The following is a 20,270-nucleotide window of genomic DNA, read 5'->3' on the forward strand; positions in this document are numbered from 1 at the left end:
TTAGATCTTGGAGGTTGACATGTTCAGGTGGGATGCAAGCTGCAGGAGCAGCCAGACTCCTCCTTTCCAAAGAGCCTGTCTTCAGGCTTTATTCCTGGCCCTGACAAACCAGTCAAGGGTAAGGTAGGAGGCACATCATCACTAATGAGGCACTAATGGGCTGGAGAAGGACATCTGTATTGCTGTTACTGGGCTTTTCTTGTAGTGTTGCTGCTCAGGTGTGGTGGGGATGCTTGTCCAGCAAAGCCAGAGGGATGGAGTGCCCCTTTGTGCCCTTTCAGCAGCACAGCTTGGACCCCATCTCCTGAGAAGACAGCTGCTTTCTGGGCTGCCTTTCCTGCTAAGCTGCTTGCTTAGTTGCTGAGCACCCTGCAAAGAGTACAAGCAATGCTGCTTAGAGGGCCTGAGGAGCACGGGGGAGTTTTCCAGGACTGTGCAGTGCCTCAGGCAAGCAGTGTGATGCGGGAGAGGAACATCAGCTCTTTGCCCATCAGGCCTCAGCATTAAAATACTGTTCTCTCTTGAAATATGAAAGCAATCTTAAGGCTGCCTTTTCCCTAGCTTAAGGAGTAGGTGGGCTGGATGGGTGCACAAGGCTGCTCTGGGCCGGCGGGGGAGGCCAGTGTGAGTAGCCCAGAGGCAACGGAGGTTTGCACAGTGTGTGTGTGTGGGTACATCTATGCTGGCCACCCAGTCTGCTCTTTGCTGGCTGCAGGAGAGACACTTCTACTCCTTGTGCATTTTAAGTTGATCCTGCTCATGTTATCAAGTTTTATTTTGCTTTTTTTTAATTGTTAATCTGAGTTTTTGCCTTGTACATCATGTGTGTGACTCTTACCCAGTCAACAGCCGAAGTCTGACCTGCCCACACTGACAGCCAAAACTGCCTCTGGAGAAGGAGCTCACCTGCTGCATCCCAAGGGATGCTGTGGAGGCCCAAAGTCAGAGCAATTCTCTTCTGTGAAGAGCCTGTCTACAGACAGTGCCAAAAGAAAGGCTTGCCCAACTCCTGTGTCTCAGCTGTCCCTCTGAGGGATGCCACCAGGCACTGTGTCTCCCTTATGCCTTCCTTGAATTCACTTCTGGTGTTGCGTTGGTGCTGTATCTTCCTACTGTCTTCTCTGCCACTTCTCTACTGATTAACCAAGAGAGCATGAGAATTCATTTTGTACCCCTGCTGCCTCCCGGTGTACCAGAGGACAGAGCCGATCCCGCTCTGCCTCCCTCCTGTAGGCAAATGTTTGCTTCCAGGCATTGCTTTGGCTTCTCTTTCTTTCCAGTGTAGCTCCCGTAGCAGCAGCCTGACCCTGCTCAGACATCATCTCATCCAGCGCCATCACTGCCCACTCTCCGTCCATCTTTCCATGCACTCCAGCCCAGGCATCAGGGACAATCCCTGCTCCCTGAGCACAGAAGTGGGCACTAAGTGTTACATGCAGCCTGTGACTGCTTCTGCAAGCAAGCGGGCCGTGTTCCCAGCAAGCAGGGGTCACCAGTGGGGTTGGGAGGTCCTGCCGTCCCCAGCTTTCCCAAATCTTCTTCCACTGCCAGCCTGTGCCCAGCAAAGCCAAGGCACAATTATTGAGTGCTTTAATTATCTGAGGTCCTTGCTGCTATCTGGGGTAGCATAGCTTGTATTTGTCTTTGTGCAGACAGTGACCTGGCAGGCTTGTCCCTTTGTCCCAGGAGGGCTGGCTCTGGTGCATCGATGGCTTCAAAGACTGCAGCATGGGGAAGGGCATCGGTCTTTTTTTCAGGTATTTCTGGGTGCAGTGAAGAATGGAAGCAGCCTTTCACCTGCCATGGCAAAGCAAGTTACCTTGTACTCCGTTATTGCTTGGCCAGACAGCTTCCTAGCCCTAGAGCAACTGTGTACGCTTTTATTCATGATGGTGCCCTGCCCTCTCTGCTTAGGGCTCTTGCCTTCTGTGCCAGCACCCAGGGATGCACCCATCTCCCTTGTGCCTTCCCTGACCAGGTGGGCTCCCTTGTCTCTCCAGGCTTCCACCCTTATCTTCTGATCCTCATCCCAGTTAGAACTGTCTGCTGCCCAGATCCCGTTGCTGGGGCTTAGAAGTTAAGGTAAAATGCAGGTGGCTTTTTGCCTTGGGGGAGAACAAGACCTACCTATCTTCCCCTGTACAGCTGCATAGGCCAGGGAGCTCCTGGGGCAGGTAACCAGTTTGGCAGGCAGGAAACAATCAGTCCTAGATCCTGGGCACACGTGCAAAGCAGCACAACCATGTTATCTCCTGTTACCACATGGTGCTGGCTCCCACCTGGGTCAGGGTGCTGCTCACAGCTGATGGTTGTGATTTCAAACCCCGCCTGGATGCACTCCAGCCAACCTCAGTCACCTGCTTTCCCTACCCTCTTTTGTTTCCTCCACTTGTCTAGGAACGGGTTTTTGCAAGCCTTCGTACAAGCTGGTGTGTGAGCTTCCCCTTCTGCCACTCTTGCCTTCTGTAGCTTCCTACTTCTTCTGGTTTCCATCTGCTTCAGATCTTCACTGAAAGCATCTTTCTTCTCCCCATCAGTCTGTCTCTCTCACTCCCCCTTTCCCTTATTGCCATTTGTTGTGTTTTGTAAAGTGAGCGTCCAGAACTGCTTTGTGAAGAGGTATTCTCTGATGCAGAACAGCACTTCCATCTCCGTGCTGTTCATCAGCCTTTCAAATACAAATTGCCCCTAGTGCCATCTTTGATGATGTCCGAGGAAGGCAGGCAGTTGTCCAAGAGGCTACTGGCTGAATTTCCATGAGTATGTTCAGTGCTCAGTTGGCTGGGTAAAAGTTCCCTGTGCGTTTTGGTTTGTCCTTCCAGTCATTTCCCTTCATCTCCCCACTTCATTTATTTATCCCCAGCCCCCTCCGCCCCACCCCAAGAAGTCGAGTGTGTAAGCACCAGCTCCACTACCATCCGGGTAAGTTGGGTGCCACCGCCTGCCCAGAGCCGCAATGGGGTCATCACCCAGTACTCCATTGCGTACCAGGCAGTGGAAGGAGATGACAACACCAAGCATGTGGTGGATGGCATTGGACGGGAGCACTCCAGCTGGGAGATCAAGGACCTGGAGAAATGGACCGAGTACAAGGTGTGGGTAAGGGCTCACACCGATGTGGGGCCAGGACCGGAGAGCATCCCCGTGCACGTGCGCACTGACGAGGATGGTAGGTGTTACTGAAAGCTCCTTCAGCTGCCACCTTGGGGTAACCAGGACTCTTCTATCTGAGTTGGTGGGGGAGTGGGGATGTTGGCCTGGCAGTGCTTTTCAAGCAGGACAGGAGACTGCCAGGAGCAGTGCTTTGGTCAGCTGCTCGGGGGAGTGGAGAGTTGTTCTGCTGGCCCTTGCTCTGATGTGATGGTTGCCTCCAGGCTGTGGGTCAGATGTCGTGGTGCGGTCCCACAAGGGTCCTGTGCGTGTCAGCAGTGCCTCCTGCACACCCAAGGCTCTGCTTTGCCATTTCAGCTTTCTAGCGTTTGGTGGTCATGGTTTCCATTTTACTGAAGGTAGCTCAAGTTCTCCCAGCTAAAGGTTTCTCTCACATTGTGAGATTAGGACTTAACGTTTACTTGTTGACTTGAAATCCAGCAAACTAAAGAGGGGAAAAGAAATCCATTTGAAACTTGTAGATATTGCAGGAAAGCTGCTTCCTGCCCTGGCTTCCAGGCAAGCCACAGCTTATATAAATCTGCTCTTGCACTCAAGAGTCAGAATATCGCATGTACAGAACACTTTACTGGATACGACAGCTTTAAAGAGAAATTGCTTTGTATTAGCAGGGCTGTCAGTTATGTCATCATGACTTAAGCCATTTCCTTTGAAAGTGCCAGAGCTCAGGGTGACAGTAGGAGCTTCCATGGCTTCATGCTGACCCCAGAAGCTGCAGATTTAATAGGAGAAGAAAGAGAAGCGGCGTCCAGGCAAGGAAGGGGTGATCTCTGCATTGCCCAGTCAGCGTGGCAAATTGAAACCAGACATGTTACGGTTTCCCTAAATGGGCCGCCACTGTCCCCCACGTCTCCGTGGCTTTGGAAGTGGCGTCTGGGAATGCTCACTGACTGCGTTCCTGGGCTGGCAAACACATCTGTGTTTGTCCTGCTGCCTGTATTGTTTGCTTCAGTTCTCATTCAGCAGAGTTGTAGCCCAGGGGAAGCTGCTACCCCAGAAATGTCGCAACAAGCTCTCTCAGTTAGTTTTCAGGCACTGTGGTTGGACATTCCAGCTCAGCTGTCAAGAGTGATTTCATATCCCTCCGACATGCTGATGCTCAGTAGATACCCGTGATGAAGGAAGGAGAAATGCTAAACTGTGATCTGAAAACAAATTGAACTTTCCCTGTTTGGGTCTCAGACACAGCACATACTTCCCATAATGGGGTAGGATAATGTTCCTCGAAACACTGCGGTCTGTTCACATTCACGTCTTTTCATGTCCTGCCAAGGCCTCCTGCCTTCTCTTGCCGGCAGAGCTTGACACACAGCTTCTGTCTAGTTCTCAGGGAGGATCTTGTTTATCGCTTGGACTCCCAGCTGTGTGTGCGGGCAGGTGTCTTGCTAGGGCAGGAGAGCCCTGTGGCTTGTGCAAGGTCAGTGCACTAAGTGATTTGTGGATTGCAGCATAGGCTGCTCCAGCCAGAAAGTGGTAACTATTCAGGCACAGCCCCCTCCATTCCCATACTTTGAGCTGGCCTCATGGGGCTAAAATGCTCCGTTCCTCCCTTTTCTATTTTATTTAATTATCTACAATTAAGAAGGACATCTGGGGAAAATAATGAATTGCCCTGCAGCTTAAAAACTGTGCTTACCTGCTGGGTAGATGTTTCTTCCCATCTAGTTGGTTGAAATAGCAACACTCGTTATGTCTGCGTGTCAGCTATCCATCCCTAATTATCTAATACAGCTTATTTCTTGCTTTGCTGAGAATTGGGGCGTACGGGGTTCCAGACCCCGGGATTTTCCCAGGCAGTGGAGGGCGGAAAGGGTCCTGCAGTAGAGGTGCCAGGATGGAGCTCAGGTCCGGGCGCTCGTGTGGCAGCGCTGTTATCCGCAGGGAGCGCACAACCCTGCACCAGCTGCTTCAGCAGGACGGAGCTCTCCAGGAGCAACCAAGAGGCTAATTATGTAGCATTGACATTTTTGTCACAGTCAATGCGAGAGTAAAAAGTAATAAGGAGGTAATTTTTCCAAATGGTAAATAGGGTATAAATACATTTTTTAAGCGGGCCTCACCTTGCAAGAAAATTGATATTTTCTGGGCAGTGTAATTTTTCATTTTATTATCAAAAAGCATTCAGCTAGCCGTGCATGAAATACAGTCCCCAGAGCTGTCACAATCCCCACGGGCCCCTTTATCTGGCTGAGTTCAGCGGCTGCTGTCTCTGAGCAATGGGTTATTGTTTTAGGATGGTGCTTTTCCCCCTCGTTAACCTCCTGCCGTCCCAGGGGAGGAGCGCGTGTGCGCTCTGGCTGGTGGCAGGTACCAGGGCTCCCCGCAGGGCAGGCGCAGCACCGGCCGCGCTACCTGGGGCTGTGGGGCTGCGTTCAGGTGTATGCAGAGGGATCTGAGAGGAGGCGTTGTGACAGGCAGGATGCAAAGGTGGCTTCAAAACCCCCGTCTCTGCTGCAGGGCACCCTGAGCTGCAGGTGGTTACCATGTTCTTTATATTCCTGCTGTATTCTTGTGTTCTTCCTTGCTCCCCTACTGCGGGAGACAAGAAAGGGATAGGCAGACCTTGTGTCTGACCCAGCACAGTGGCTTTTATTAGGGGTGCTCCTGCATATCACAGTAGGGCTCTTTTGTACTGAGAGCAGCAAAACTGCTTGGTTACTGGGAAGGGGTTGGAGATGTGGTCATGCTGGAAAACTGCAGCGTGGCCTCCTGGGTCAGGACAGGAAGCTTGTGCCAGCAGGGCCATCCTTGCAATAGGGTGGAGGGAAGGTAGCAAAGGAGTGACAGCAGTTGTGCGGTACCTGCTAACTGTCCATCTTGCGTGTTTTGCAGTGCCCAGTGCCCCACCACGAAAGGTGGAGGTAGAGTCTGTGAATTCGACTGCCATCCGGGTGAGCTGGAAGCTGCCCATCTCCAACAAGCAGCATGGGCAGATCCGCGGGTACCAGGTTACATACGTGAAGCTGGAAAACAACGAGCCCCAAGGGCAGCCAGTGATCAAGGACGTCATGCTGTCAGAAGCACAGGTACGATGTGGGGACCACGGGCGGGTGGGCATGGCACCTTCCCTCACCGCAGAGGGACAAACAAGTTTAATCAGGAAAGGATTGCTGTAGGAAAGATGAGGTATAAAGATGCTCCTCTGTTACCCCTTCTCCAACATGTACCTCTCTCTGCTTGCCTGTCCTGTGCAGACTCCAGCTGGAGCAAATTGTGTTTTGCCAGTCGGGTTATAAACCATTGGAGAGCTTTAAAGTCTACTTCTTTTGTGCTGCTGACTATATACAGGGCAAAGCTTCTCTCTCGGCACAGTCCACCGGGGTGCTGCCTGTTCCTGGGGTGTGGGGGTGGTTCTGCACCATTGGGTGGGCACAGCACGCCAGGCAGGACAGCCCTCCTCTGGCTCAGCAAACCTCCTTCCCTCCGGCTTTTGCGAGGCAGGGACTTGACCTTGTGTTGCCTCTTGAACTCAAACTGTAGGTGCAGCAAACTGAGTCTGGGAAAGGCTGGAATGGGATGAGGGGAAGAGTGAGGTGAGGCCTGCATTGCCTGTAAATGACTTTGCCCTCTGCAATTGCCATATGACAATCTGCTCTTATTTATGCCATCTCCTGGATACCTCACGGGCTGTGAGCTGAGGCCGTGTTCCCACACGGTGCTCCAGGCATGGTTGTGCACTCTGCTCAGCCCAGCGGTGTGTAGTTCCCACTTTCCCAGGGTCCAGGGAAGTATTTGGTGCCTCGTCTGTGATGAAACACAACTCTTCTTTGGAGCAAGGGTCCTTCATCCTGGATGACCCATGCTGTTCCCAACAAAGATAATCGTATAAATGAAGTACAGGATCTGCTGCTGTTGGAAGCAACGAGTAATCGATTCAGAGCTGGCTTGCTTGAATGATGCCCAATATAAATACTGGAGAGCTGCAACGATTAATTGATCTGCCTCCTGAATGCAGCTGTGAATCATTTATACGTTTGTCAGTGGGGAGTGCAGTGCACAGAGATGGCTTTACTCCCCATTCATATTCTGAAGGATAAAACTCACTAATAATGTCGAAGGGGAAAACTTTAAAGAGAGAAAATGCTTCAAGGGTCCTTGCAGTGTTGTCTGGAGCACGTCTCTGTTTATGTTTCAGATGTTGCTTTATTTTAATCATTAGAAAAGATGCTTACTGCCCTTTATATATTCCAGGAGGATATAATCTTCTGTGTTGTTTGAACAATTGATGCTGTGTTGTTCAGCTGGAGTTTGGAGTTAATGGGTTGGTCCCAAGCGTAGGTGGGTGAAGTTGGCAGTGTTGTTCTTGTTGGTGTTTTCAAATATTTTATGGTTGCCCAGCCAGTTCTGCTTTCACTCCTTACTCATACATTTCAGAGAGAGAAACCCTATACTAATGTGCAGGAATGAAGATGCCAGAGCCAGAAACTTCCCAAGGAGTACTGGATTTTGCATTATTTTGAATGTGTGCATCAAGGAAGCAAGCTGCTTGAAGTTTCCTGGCCTGTTAGACCACTTACCAGTCTTTCGTATCTGGTGAATTTATGTGGGAAAGTTCTTGGTTGCTGTTACTTTTTTTTCCCCGGTGTGTATGGTGCTGAACTCAACCACTGTAATTTTTGGATGGAAGTGAAGGCCAAAAGATAGTTGCAGAGAAGTGGCTACTCTGAAGGAGTCATGTCTCTCTTGGAATAAAGTAATGATGATCCTGCAGAGAAGAGGTTTCACTGACTTGGAGAAAGAGATCTTTATTTCCCAAAAGAATGAGAAGCCAGGCATGACCCGCGCTTGTGATGAAATACACCTGCTCCAGACACTGAAGAACCCTGTAAGAGCTGCCATCTTTCAGTACAGCAGTGCATGTCTTTGCAAGCACCCAGATCAAACTTTAACAAGTAGTCTTGGAAGAGTGATTTTCCATGGGAGAAAACAAAGATTCAGTGCAACACCTGTCGCTTAAGGTCACAGGATGAAGATGGCCAGAATATAGCCACGGTTTATACCAGTGCACAAGGAGAGAATTAAGCTGATTGAAAGTCTGAGGTCAGAGAAGAAATTCTCTGAACACATAGGCAGAGCCCGTCCTCCTGCCTGGCCAGGCTGTCTGTTGATTTTGACGAGGTATGTGCCACATAATCTGCTTGCTGCAGATGGTGTGAAGACACTGGTATTAAAGCTGGCTCGTGATTTTTCCTGATTGAAGATGAGAAATATAGAGAGAGTAAACAAAGATGAAAGGGAATGGAGATGTTAGCTATGGAGATAATATGAGTTTTCAAAACCATTTGAGCAGAAAGGACTAAAACAGTAGAGGAGTGGGGGCCCTGGTGCTGTAGAGATCACGTTTTATTTTGCAGCCTCCTGCCTAGGAAGAGTAATCAGTTGTTAGGAAGGTTTTGCGATGGAGCTGAGGACTCATTTTCCCCTCCGTGGCTGCGCCTGTGACTGATCACCTGTGTCAGACCTCTCCGTGCCTTCCTGTCTGAGCATTCACCTCCTACTGACAGACTGATGGACAAGCAGATGTGGCCATGCCCTGTGGAGGAGTGCCCAGAGAGAGGATGTGTATCGCTGCAGAGCTGGGTCAGATACCTGCACCACCTCCTGCACCGGCCCTGCCCTCCCGGCGCAGCCAGGTCCTGTGGTGGGTGATGGCAGAAGATTCATTTCTGTGCCATGGGTCTTGTGCACAGCACAGCCAAGCACCAAGAGCACTTCTGCAAGGACCATGGGGACCAGTGCGGGGTGCCAGCTGCACTCCACCTCTCTCATACAAGACCTTGCTGTCTTGAGGGAGTGGGGCATAGCAGGGCCATGAGCACAAGCATCAGGTTCTTCAGGGGAGGGTGAGGGACCACCTGCTTTCCTTGGTTTCCAGTGCCTGGGGAGGCTGCGGCATGTTGGGAGGAGCAGTGGGGCTGATGCCCTCCATCCCTTCCCAGGTACCGGTCCTGTGTGTCCTGCAGAGCTTGGAGCTGAGCAGCACCAGGCATTGCAGAATCTGGAGCACCTGGCACAAAGGAGGCAGCAGGGCCAGGGGAGGACAGGCCTTCTCGTTCGGGTTCCCGTGCAAGCATGACTTTAGTTTGCTCTTTACAAGACATGCAGCTAGACCCTGCCTGAACCTAGCTGTTGATTTGTTGTGTCCTGCTCCCAGCCTGCTTGTCCTCAGCCTGGACTGGAACATCTCCCCATGCTGCAGTGTGGCCTTGACAACTGCTCCTGCCCTCAACTGTGCAGCGTATTTTCTGGAGAGCCTGCTGCCCGCATCTCTCTGGGGATGTGGTGTACACATTAACCTCACTGCTTACAGCCCTCTGCAGACCCAGCCTGCGCAGAGAGCTTTGCAGCACTGCTGCTACTGGGTACGGCTGGGTAAAGGAGGTCAGGCTTTGTGGAAGAGAGACTCCTGCCACCTCCTCCTCCTGCTCTGCAAACAGAGTCAAGGCACGGGAAGGGTGTTCTGCCCACGAGAAGGGCTGCAGGCTCATAGGAAGATTGTGTGGTCTTTGCAGGCAACACTTGTCCATCCAGCATGCAGACCGAGTGCACATCCCACCAGCTTGCTGCAGAAGAGCAGGAAGAAGTTAACAGCAGGCACTCCAGCTGGGTTGAGATCAAAGGAGAAAGGGGAAGCAGAAACTCCTTTTCTCCCTGGGCAGCGCCCACCCCATGCATAACACAGAAGAATTTACAGCCTCTCTCTTTCCCTGGGTGATAGTCAAGGATCTTTATCTGAATCTACTTGGAACAGCTCCTCGTGCACGTGTACTCGTCTAGGTAAGAGTCTGGCATGGAGGTGAGATGTACTCTGCTTCCTAAGTGGAACAAAACTGAAAGGCATCATCCAATAGATGTTTCAATAATGGACAAAGACAAAGTTCTGGAGCCCTCAGACACTTCTGCATCCCACAAGCTGAGCACCCAAGTTTACACCTGGAGTTTCACTGTTGCACCACGGTCACTGAAGCAGAGAGGAGAAGGATCTGCAGGAAAACCGCAGTATCCACTTCCCATAGCTGGGGCTGTTTAGGACAGCTTGAGTCTGTCTTTTGCAAGAGCCATGGTCAGGGAGAACAGCTGTTCCCTTGTGAGACATGACTACGCTGTGCGGTGTTGAAGTGTAAAATGAAACGTTAAGGCATTGCAGCTGCCATAAATACACACTGTTAGCTTTAGCACTTCCCTGGGCCATCCTGCCTCATGCACACAGCCCTGTCTGAGTTCTTTTTATGACAGCTCCTGGGCTTTTCAGATCAATTTGTCTTACTGACCAACTTTAAACAGTTAAGAAGCAATTGAGCTAGTTTAAGGAAGGAAATGTTTTGATCTGCAGATGATATTTTCATAATGAAACTGAATTTATATCAGGGTATTCATGCAGGCCTGGCTTTTCACTGTTATTCCTCCAGAACAGATCTCAAGGCGTTTCTTTGCACTCTGATCTAATGCAAGATTAAAGTCCACTGAAACATAAGAGCAGACAGAGTTTGAACATTAAACACTTGGTATAAAATCCTAGTGGGTGATAAGCTCCTCGCTGTGGCGTGAGAGGCTGTGAGATGCAGTGGGTTGTCACCTTCTGCTCCTGCACTGACATGGAGGAGGGGTGGGGTGGGGTGTACCCATCCATCAGGGACATGGTGTTGAAGCAGAAGTGTGCTTCTGGGAGAAGGAGCTACCAGGCCTTCTATCCTTCGTGGAGCAAGACTTCTGCTAGGTTTTAGATCAGCAGGACAGAGTGTGTGGCTGTTAACCATGTTGGGCGCTGAATGGTGTAGGTAGGATGTCAACTGCAATGACTTGGGTTGAGCTAACCATGCAACACTGGAAATAACACCAGGATGAGTGTGGAAAGAGGGCCTTTAGTGACCACAATACTTAGTGAGGGCATTTGCTTAATAGCGAGTCTTTAGGGACAACTTGACCTCTTTACTGAAATTGAATTTTAAGATGTTTTAGGGGGATAATTCTGCTGCAGTCTCATGTCATCAGATGAGTGGACTGTAATAAAATCTTAGAGGAAGGTTTCTCCAATTGCTGCTTCTTTCTGAATTTAGAGAATAAAAAATATTTGAAGGTATGCCATGTATTTTACTGTTGAGGACAGTACTCTGCTGCTGTGATAGGCTGCAGCCTGTGAAAGCCGCCTCAAATGGCCTGAGTACAAAAGGCAACTTGTAGCTTTAATACCATTTAGTACTTGTGCTGCACTTGCAGGTTCCCAGGCACTTGAGCAGCATTAGCTGGGCTTCCCGGTGTCCCGAGCACGTCAGTATCTGAGCGCCATTTCACATCTGGCAGCTCAGGCTCAGGTCAAGGCTTGCCAAGGCTCACAGTGTGAGTCAGGGGCAATGATACCTATCTTCCGCTTTCATCTCTGTGCTTGAACCCATCAACCGGTGCTTCCTCCAGGCAGATTTAGTAACCTGAGATGTAACGCATCACCTTGGCTGAGGGAGCTCGCTGTGATCTCTGCAAACCTTCCTTTGGTGCATCAACCACAAAGAACAGGGCTATGGGCATGCGTGGCAGCAGCCAAGGTCTCTAAATCTCACCACCCCAATGCAGCTTTGATGCCTTAGAGCCCCAAATCCAGCCATAAATCTACACGTTTCCCCTTCAGAGCTGCCATAGCTGAGAATCCACGTGAGCTTCTGCTGGGAAATGTTTGTCTTACCTGCAGGGCTGCTCTTGTCAAGTGAGTGTTGCCATTTGGTGTTGTGTAGTTGGGAGTGCGAAGCTGTTTCCTCAGTACGGGCACCAGTTTGAGCCGCACTCCAAGCCATGCAGCACTGTTGGAGAGAAGCAGCTTGGTGTGAAGCTCCATATAAGATCTCAGCCTCTCTTGCACTCTTTACAAGAGATGGCACTTCTCAGTTTTCTGAGGTCCCCAGAGCATTTTCTTGCAAATGATAAAAGACACACAACCTCTGTAAATGTTGTGTTGATGTTTCACTGCAGAGAGTGCCCTCTGAGTTTTGTGTGTCAAAGCGCTTGGTTCTCAACAAGAGGTGGTGGCTGGAGGATCGCTAGAACAGAAACCAGAGATGAGGTCACAAAACTGTTGCGGGTGACTTGTGGGGCAGCAGTCAGCCCCAGAGCTGTGTTGGTACAAGCTGTCCCTTCTTATTTCTGGTTGTGAAAGAGGCAGAAAAGTGCAGACAAAGCCAGGAGCGGAAAGGACTGCCAGGTTAGGAAGTGGTGACCTCTCCACCCATGTGAGAAGGAAGCTCTTTGCCCCTGTTTGTGTGAATGATCTCAGACCTGCTGCGCAGACTAGCGGCATGTAGAAAATTGCTCTATGCCATTCCTTCCCTTGGCACAGCCTGTGCCAGGTGACCCTCTGTGTATAAGTGTTGTAATCCCCCCAACCCAGTCCTGCTAACCCCTGCTGTTGTTGTCGTCGTCATCCCCTTCCTACACGTCGCCCCTTAAAATTCTGTGTCTCCATTTTTCTCTCCTCCTTCCTTTCTCCCCCATCAGTGGAGAGCTGAGGACTCCGTCGACCACGTAAGTACCACTTGTGTGTGTTCCAGGTTGGAAAAGAGGGGTTTGGTAAATCGATTTGTGAATTTTGTAGACACAGTGCTGTCAAAACATCCCTTTCACTTCCTTAATGAGGCTGGAGAGTTACATTGTGAAACCTTCCACAAGCAGCAAATCCAGAGAAAATTGGCATTTAGATCGCTACTAAATGCAGAAAAGCAATTGACATTTCCTATAATCTGTATTTCCAGCTTGTTGCAGTGCAGTTTTAGGCAGGCTCAAGTGATCAACTCAGGAGGTAGATACTACTTTCTACAGTAGTTGGCCCACCAAGTTACACAGTGAAATTAGATACATAATCTTTAAACCACATTGATCGTAGTCATGAAAAATAACATACACTCTCAACCATGACCTTTGGCTGAAACAGAGATAGTAATAAGAAAACAATCACATTTTAACAGTAAAATCCAATTTTTCCCACATAATTTTGAAATATAAATTTGCAGGAACAAACTAGAAAATGACCTTTTTAGAGTCAGCAATTCAATTATGTGCCCTACTGTGAGCTTCCCCAGCACGATGCATTTCTCCTCCTGCTTTATACAGAGGATTCTCGCTCAGAGTGGCTTTCTCATGACAGCACTGTGTTTACATTATGCAATCAGACCTTCTTTCATCCATCCCTCATCTCTCTCCTCTCCTCCCAGCTCGCTTGCTTTGCTCCCGGTGGCATGGTTTTGCGTGAGAATTTCTCTTTGCATGGGTTTGGGAGGAGTGAATTCTCTTGGGATGTTCAGAGTCTGCGGGAGTTGAGTGAGTGCTTCCCCCGCGGGTCCATTGGCACCGATGGGACTGTGCGTCCACTCGCCCGCACACACGATCTGCTGCAGGGGCGGAGTTGGGATCGGACTTTGGTTCACACGGTGATTTTTGGCGGGGTTCTTGTTGGTGCTTGTTGATTTTCCTCTGGGCTGACTGGTTCCGCGATGGTAGCAGGGTGATTTTGATGAGTAAGCCTGGGCAGGTAACCTAAACCAGCAGCACTGACTGGAAATCAGCAGGTTTAATCGTGTGGGTGTTTGTGCAAGTGAGTGATGGGAGACTGGCTGTGCTCTGAGAGAAACCACAGGCGCCCCTCACACCCTTCAAGCTGGCAGGGATCCCCCCAGCAGAGATCAGACCCCTGGAGCAGCCTCTATCAGTGCTCATGCTGCCTGTTCTCAGCAGCTCGAGCTTAACCTTCTCCATCTCTGCGCTTCTCGCTGTCGGAAAGGGTAAATAACCAACACAGAGTCTCTGCCTCCTTTCCAAAAGCTTCCCCAACCCCTTTCCAACCCAATTGTCCCTTGCTCCATGACCTGAAGGGTTATTAGTGCTAATGGCCCCAGTCCCTTTCACAGCGCTCGCAGCTGAATGATGCTCAGGGGTGCCTACCCTGAGCTCGCCGTGAGCTGCTGAACTCACTGTGCTTGCTCGTTTGCAGGTCTGGCCAACCGGGCTTGGCACGGGTCATGTTGCTGCTTGAGGCCAGGAGGGAGGAGCGGTGCTCCCCTCTTTGATCTCAAATTGAAGTGCGGAGCTATGCCCTGCTCCTGCCCAGGGGAAGCCAGAGCACGCAAGGCTGCTCGCACCCTGCCGAATCCACCCTGCTCCCCGACCTCCCACAGCGCAGGGTTTTCCCTCCCGGTCTTGCCAATGCCTTGTGCCGACCCCGTCCCATCCCTGCAATGCTGTGCCTGGCAGGGAGGCTGAACACGGTGCTGTAGCACTGCAGGTGCTCCCTGCCCGGGGTCCCTTGCCCCTGCCTGGCCCCGGTGCTCCCTGCGGCTCTGCTCCAAGAGACAACTTCAAAAATCCCCCAGTTATCCCCCAAGAGATTTCCACAGCCAGCTGAACTGGCTTTTGCCCTGGTTCACAGCTCCACAGTCCTCTTATTCTCAGGCTTGCTGCAGCAGGGTGGCTCTTGCTTAACACAAGACCGTCTCTGGAGCAGATCTCCCTCTTGGCAGAAGCCGTGGGAGAGCACAGCTGCTGACAGAAGTTGCTGGTGGGTCCTTGGAAAGGCCGAGTGTTAGAGGCAGGGGTTGAAATTAGGCACATGAGTGGTGGAGTGGCAGCAGTTGTTGTTCGCTGGCTCTGTGCGAGTGTGTGCTTGAATGCAATGCCCGAGTGTGAGCCAGCAAGTGTGTTGGTGTGTTGCTGTTGGAGATACTGACCCCAGTGCCCTCCTTTTGCTCACCCCAGTAACAAGTATTTGCTCTTCTCGTTTGCCTCTTCCCTGCCTCGTGGATGCACTCCCAGGAGACGGTCATTGGAGGCCTGCTGCCAGAAACCACCTACTCCGTCACCGTCGCTGCCTACACCACCAAAGGAGATGGTGCCCGCAGCAAGCCCAAAGTCATCACCACCACAGGGGCAGGTGAGTGCGGGGAGCAGATGCCACAGCCTTGTAGGGGTGGTGGTAAAACCTCCCAAGAGGTACACGGGGAGTATGGCCAAGGCACCTGTACAGGAAGGAAGCGAGAGGGCTGGAGACGCCGCAGAGGTACATACTTGTGATCTCCAGCCCTTACTTACAGGCTTTGCCGCTGGATCACCCGAGCAAAGTGCAGCACAGATGAAACTCATGGGTCTGAGCTCTTCTGCATAGTCCAGAGACCTGGGAAGAGGAAGCCTGAAAGTCCAGGCCCTCCCTCAGCTTTGGAGTCATGGCCTGTCCTCGCCTTGTTCCCATAGGCAAGTGCCATGTCGTGCTTCCTGCGGTGACTGCGGTGCCGCCGAGGCTGGTCCCTGGCACAGGGGGCTCCTCAGAGGTGCTTCTCAGCTCCCCCCCAGCCATTACTACTGCTGCCTGCCCAGGCTTACATATCTGAGCCCAGCTGCTCCTAGGACCATGGTAAAATCTGGAATGCAACAAACCCTGCCATAGAAGTGCTGCGGACACAACTGCTAGGTCCTGGTGATCCCAGCCAGTTCGGTTCTGCTGTCTCAGTAAAGACTTGTACCCTGTACCTAGTGCAACACAGGAGCCTCGGCCGGCAGCCAGGGCACCCAGGAGCTCATCAGGTGCTTTCCTCCGGATGTGGTCAAGCTTGCCTTTGGTGGTGGCACCAACTAGTTGACATTGTCTTGTCCTCGATTTCCACTCACTAGACCTGTCCTACAACCAGTAATCCTGCTGCTTCCTCACACCAGCCGCAGGAGCAGTATTTACTGCTTGTTATTATGGGAATGCAGCTTGTACAAACTGAGAGCGTTTGTTCCTGGTGCTTTTAAACGAGGAACAGCTTGCCAGCTCCTCCGTGCTGCATATGGGGAGCTCCAGAGGTAGTTTCCACCGTCACAATCTCAAATGCTGTCTCCCTTGTGCCTTGCCATGATGTACGCTCTGTTCATCAAATTGCTACAGCTGTCCTATAAACAGGAAAAGCTTCCTAAACATCCCAGTGTTGCACTGTAAACCACAGCGGGTCTTCCCATGTTATGATGCACATTTAAAGTTAATATTTGGAATCAGCTTTGAAAATAATGTGTCCCTTAATACCAGCTGCTGTTAGACATTGTATTGTGAGTGCAAGGACGATGGCACTGGCAGTGGAAGAGTAATTGTATGTCTTAAATACCTACAAAACCACTCCAGAGCTCCCTTTGTACAGGGTCTTCTGCAGGCTTGACCTCAAGGGGAGTGCTGGTATCGCCCTCTGATGGCAAAATCGCGGCATAATTCTGTCGAATACATTTTGTGCTCGTGTTTGGGCTCATACATTGCAAAACCGTGCAAGGATATTTAACTAGGTTTGGCTACAATCCCATTTTCATTTTCATATCAGTGGCCACATTCGTTTGATTCTGAGTATCTTCCCTATCAGTTGATTTGTTTACAAATCTGAGCTGATGTGAAGTGAAGACACATCCTTTTTTAACTGAAGGAGAGATCAAGGTATTAAACCATCAATTTAAAGCCATCAGTTTCTAACCAGTGACAGCAACACCCCTTGACTTGTGCAGCATAAGCAAAAATCCTGTGGAACGCTTGTGTTCACCTCTCACATCGACACTGACTTCACGAATCTGCTCATCAGCTAAACCAAAATGTATTCTGATGGCAAACAGCCCGCCCAGCTCTGCTCGCTGCCTCTGCAGATGGTAACACTGCAAGGTTTCAGGATGAAATTTGTCTGCCTCCAGACAGTCCAGGGCGCTGGACTCGGGCTTCTGTGTGTCTGTTGGGTACAGTGCGCTGGGGCCAGCGCGGCCTGGTGCTGTGCACTAGCTGGAGTGTCTGAAGACCCCTGATTGGGAGGATGGGATTCAGATCTTCTCTGATATAAATGCGATGCTTTAAAACCTTTCCTGTAAAAGGGGATGAATTTTGGGGCTGAACATGGCTGAATTTATTCCCTGTTTAGATGGCAGCACATGGGAAAATGGCAGCTAAGAGCTGGCTGGCTCCAGCTTCCCTCGCCACCGGATTAGGGTTGGTCTGGCTCTATCCATTTGAATTGTCTGTCGTCCTCTTCACCCTGTTGTCTGAACTTTCCCACTTTCCTCAATCCTGACGGACTGAGCAGCACAGAAGCGATCCTTCCTTCCCCTCCTCGCAGGCTATAGATGGTCATTGTGTGTTTATGTTGCAGTCCCGGGGAAGCCCACCATGATGATTAGCACGACAGCCATGAACACAGCCCTCATCCAGTGGCACCCACCCAAGGAGATGGTAGGGGAGCTGCTGGGTTACCGGCTACAGTACAGACGTCTTGACGAGGAGAAGATGAACACGATAGACTTCGGGAAGAGAGACCATCACTACACTGTGACCAACCTGCACAAGGGGGCCACGTACCTCTTCAAATTGTCTGCCAAGAACAGAGCTGGCCCAGGAGAGGAGTTTGAGAAGGAGATCACTACTGCAGAAGATGTGCCAAGCGGCTTCCCACAAAACCTGCGCGTGGTGGGTCTTACCACTTCTACCACAGAGGTGTCCTGGGACCCCCCAGTCTTGGCAGAAAGAAACGGCAAGATTGTCAACTACACAGTGGTATACAGGGACATAAATAGCCAGCAGGACCTGGTTAACATCACCAAGGACACAAGTATCACTTTGACGAATTTGAAGCCCGATACCACTTACGACATCAAAGTGAGGGCCCGCACCAATAAGGGGGTTGGGCCTCTCAGCCCCAGCATCCAGTCCCGGACCATGCCTGTTGAGCAAGGTAAGTGCCCCTCTAACAAGCCCTAACAGCACGCTCAGCCTGCAGGACAGGGACTTTTGCTTCGGTTCATGAGGCCGTGACTAATGAGAACAGGTACTGTGTGGCTTCCTAGTCTAAAATTAGTTCAGCGAAGGTTTCCTTAAAGTTGCCGTTTGGGGGGAGAGGGGTGTTGGTGGTAGCTTAATTGCCTTTGTCGCTCCACAGGCACACTTTGCTGTTTTATCTGTACATGAAAGGCTCTTGCTTAAACTGGAGCAGGTGTCTGGGTAGGATCATCTGCAGATGCAGTACCCAAGCACCACTGTTCTTTGATCATGGAAAAGGGCCAAGAGAGTGTGAGTGGACCGGGGAGAGAGGAAGGCTACAGTTCAGCCTACAACTTCCTTTCTGTGATGCTATATAGTCAAAATCGAAACTCTGCTGGAGACTGGAGACTTGGTAAAAGGCTGCTGGTCTTTTCTCCTCATCTCTCACTTCTCTGCTGTTGCTGAACTCTTTGACCTCTGCTGCTGAGTTAGAGAAAGAGAGACTTGGAGCCCAGCTGTAGCCTGGCTCCATCCTGACTTGGCCCTACAGTGCTCAGATATCTTGTTTGTCATTCCAGTGTTTGCTAAGAACTTCCGCGTCAATGCCGTCATGAAAACGTCTGTGTTGCTGAGCTGGGAAGTGCCTGACTCCTATAAATCTGCAGTGCCTTTTAAGGTAAGGGTGGGATGCAGAGGATGGGGAGCTCCGCCTGTGGCAGTGGGAAGGGCAGTGGAAAGCAGCATCTTGACCTGCCACATGATGTTCTCAGGCTATCAGACAAGAGACTAGCAGAGCAGGGTCACGTTGCTCCCTGGCCTGTGGTCTTGTGGAGCTCCAAGCCCAGGTTAGGTAGCCGCTCTTGCATTTGAGCACCTGTACGTGAACCATGCACACAGTAGAGCACATTGCTGCTTGCTTTCCCTCCTTTCATTCTTCGTAGGCCAGAAGGTGATGTAGTTTTGTTGATTTATTTCTGTTTAGATCAGTTGTGGAATAGCCAGTAGCCACTTGGCTCGTGGTACCAGGAGTGAATAATGTTGGCTGAATTACACCAACAGGAAACACCAAACAGCAAAGGCATGTGCTGGGCAGAGGCAGTCTGAGAATGGGGGTGTCTTGGGGATCATAATATGTATTTCTGGCTTCTCACCATCCAACTAGAAACCCATCTTTGCCATAGCCACGTTTTTTAAATACCCACTCTTCCCTTGATAATGCTGCTGAGTTACTTGCCTTTTCAAAGGGAAATGGAAACCCCTCCAGCCCCCTAAATCGTGGATGCTTTTTCCACGAGCGGTTGTGGTGGTTGTTCACACAGTCCTAATCAGAGCTTAACTCCTCATCAGCTTGCTCAAGTATCTTGTTACCTGGTATCACTTGGTTGTGGCCTTACCGGCCAGGCTGACCATTGCAGCTCCATGACAGTGGTTACACAAGCTTGTTGGAGTTGGAAGTGTGAAAAGTCATGTGATTTAATTGGAAGCAATCACCAGGACAAAGTGGTCTGAAAACCAGCCAGTGAATCAAACTAAGAATGACTCCATCTGCAATGTGTCCTGTCTCGAACATCCGGATTGTCTTTATGAGTTACTTCAGAGCATCAGGGCAGATGCAGAATCTCAGAGAGTGAGGGAGAAAAGCATCGTTGGCCTTCCAGAAGGTGTTACAGGTGTGAGCAGCACAAGATGTGTCAGTGCAGAGGGAAGTCTGCAGGAATCGCTGTTACGCTCTTTTCTCCAGCACGGTTCTGGATGTGGTGTCATCCATCGGGCTGCAAGACAACACTGATGACCCGATCTCTTCCTGCTCTTGCCTGTCCCCCAGTGCGGATCACTGATCTGCGTAAGACTTGACCGTGGTGTAGATTTCTGCAGAGATCAGTGCAGCTTCTTTCCCTTAAGAAACAAGACCAACATGTCACATCACCAAGGATAATCTTCCACCCAGTCTCAGCAGCTATCTTCTGCCTCTGCAAAGGTGGCCGGGGGGGGAGCAGCGTGATTTCCCTTCCTCCTTGTGCGTGCCCCCACCATACTGTGCCTAAAGAGCAAATGCAAGGTCTGCGTGAGCTGTGGAGGATCCATGGCCAGAGGTATGAGAGGAAGTTCTGGAACTGCATCCACATCAGTGTGTGAGCACCTCCCCTTCCTTGTTACTAACTCTCCTTGTTTAAATCCTAAAACTGAATTGCTATGATCAATACCAGATGCTTGTTAACATGCAGAGTTTAGCTGAAGCAGACAAGTCTTTTGTGAAGACCTTGTGCTTATTCAAAGCTTTCCCAAATGTAGGGTGCATTAGGATCAGCATTCAGACATCTGGCCGCAAGGAACTTCACAGATCCCTGATACTTTGCACTCTGCTAAA

The 20,270-nt window shown here is 50.6% G+C and overlaps 1 protein-coding gene across 1 annotated transcript in view; it reads left to right on the forward strand.

The window, feature by feature from the left end:
• The window catches only part of PTPRF (protein tyrosine phosphatase receptor type F), a gene marked incomplete at both ends in the record, with an annotated part of 250,740 nt that overhangs the window by 183,514 nt on the left and 46,956 nt on the right, over positions 1–20,270 (forward strand). The window contains 6 exons of the mRNA XM_080349237.1: positions 2,864–3,169; positions 6,004–6,197; positions 12,655–12,681; positions 14,962–15,079; positions 17,298–17,876; positions 18,481–18,578. Of these exons, the coding sequence (XP_080205363.1) occupies positions 2,864–3,169; positions 6,004–6,197; positions 12,655–12,681; positions 14,962–15,079; positions 17,298–17,876; positions 18,481–18,578 (1,322 nt within the window). The remainder of the gene's footprint in view (positions 1–2,863; positions 3,170–6,003; positions 6,198–12,654; positions 12,682–14,961; positions 15,080–17,297; positions 17,877–18,480; positions 18,579–20,270) is intronic.

The sequence above is a fragment of the Nesoenas mayeri genome (genome assembly GCF_963082525.1).
Source record: "Nesoenas mayeri genome assembly, chromosome: 8".
NCBI classification, from domain to species: Eukaryota; Metazoa; Chordata; class Aves; order Columbiformes; family Columbidae; genus Nesoenas; species Nesoenas mayeri.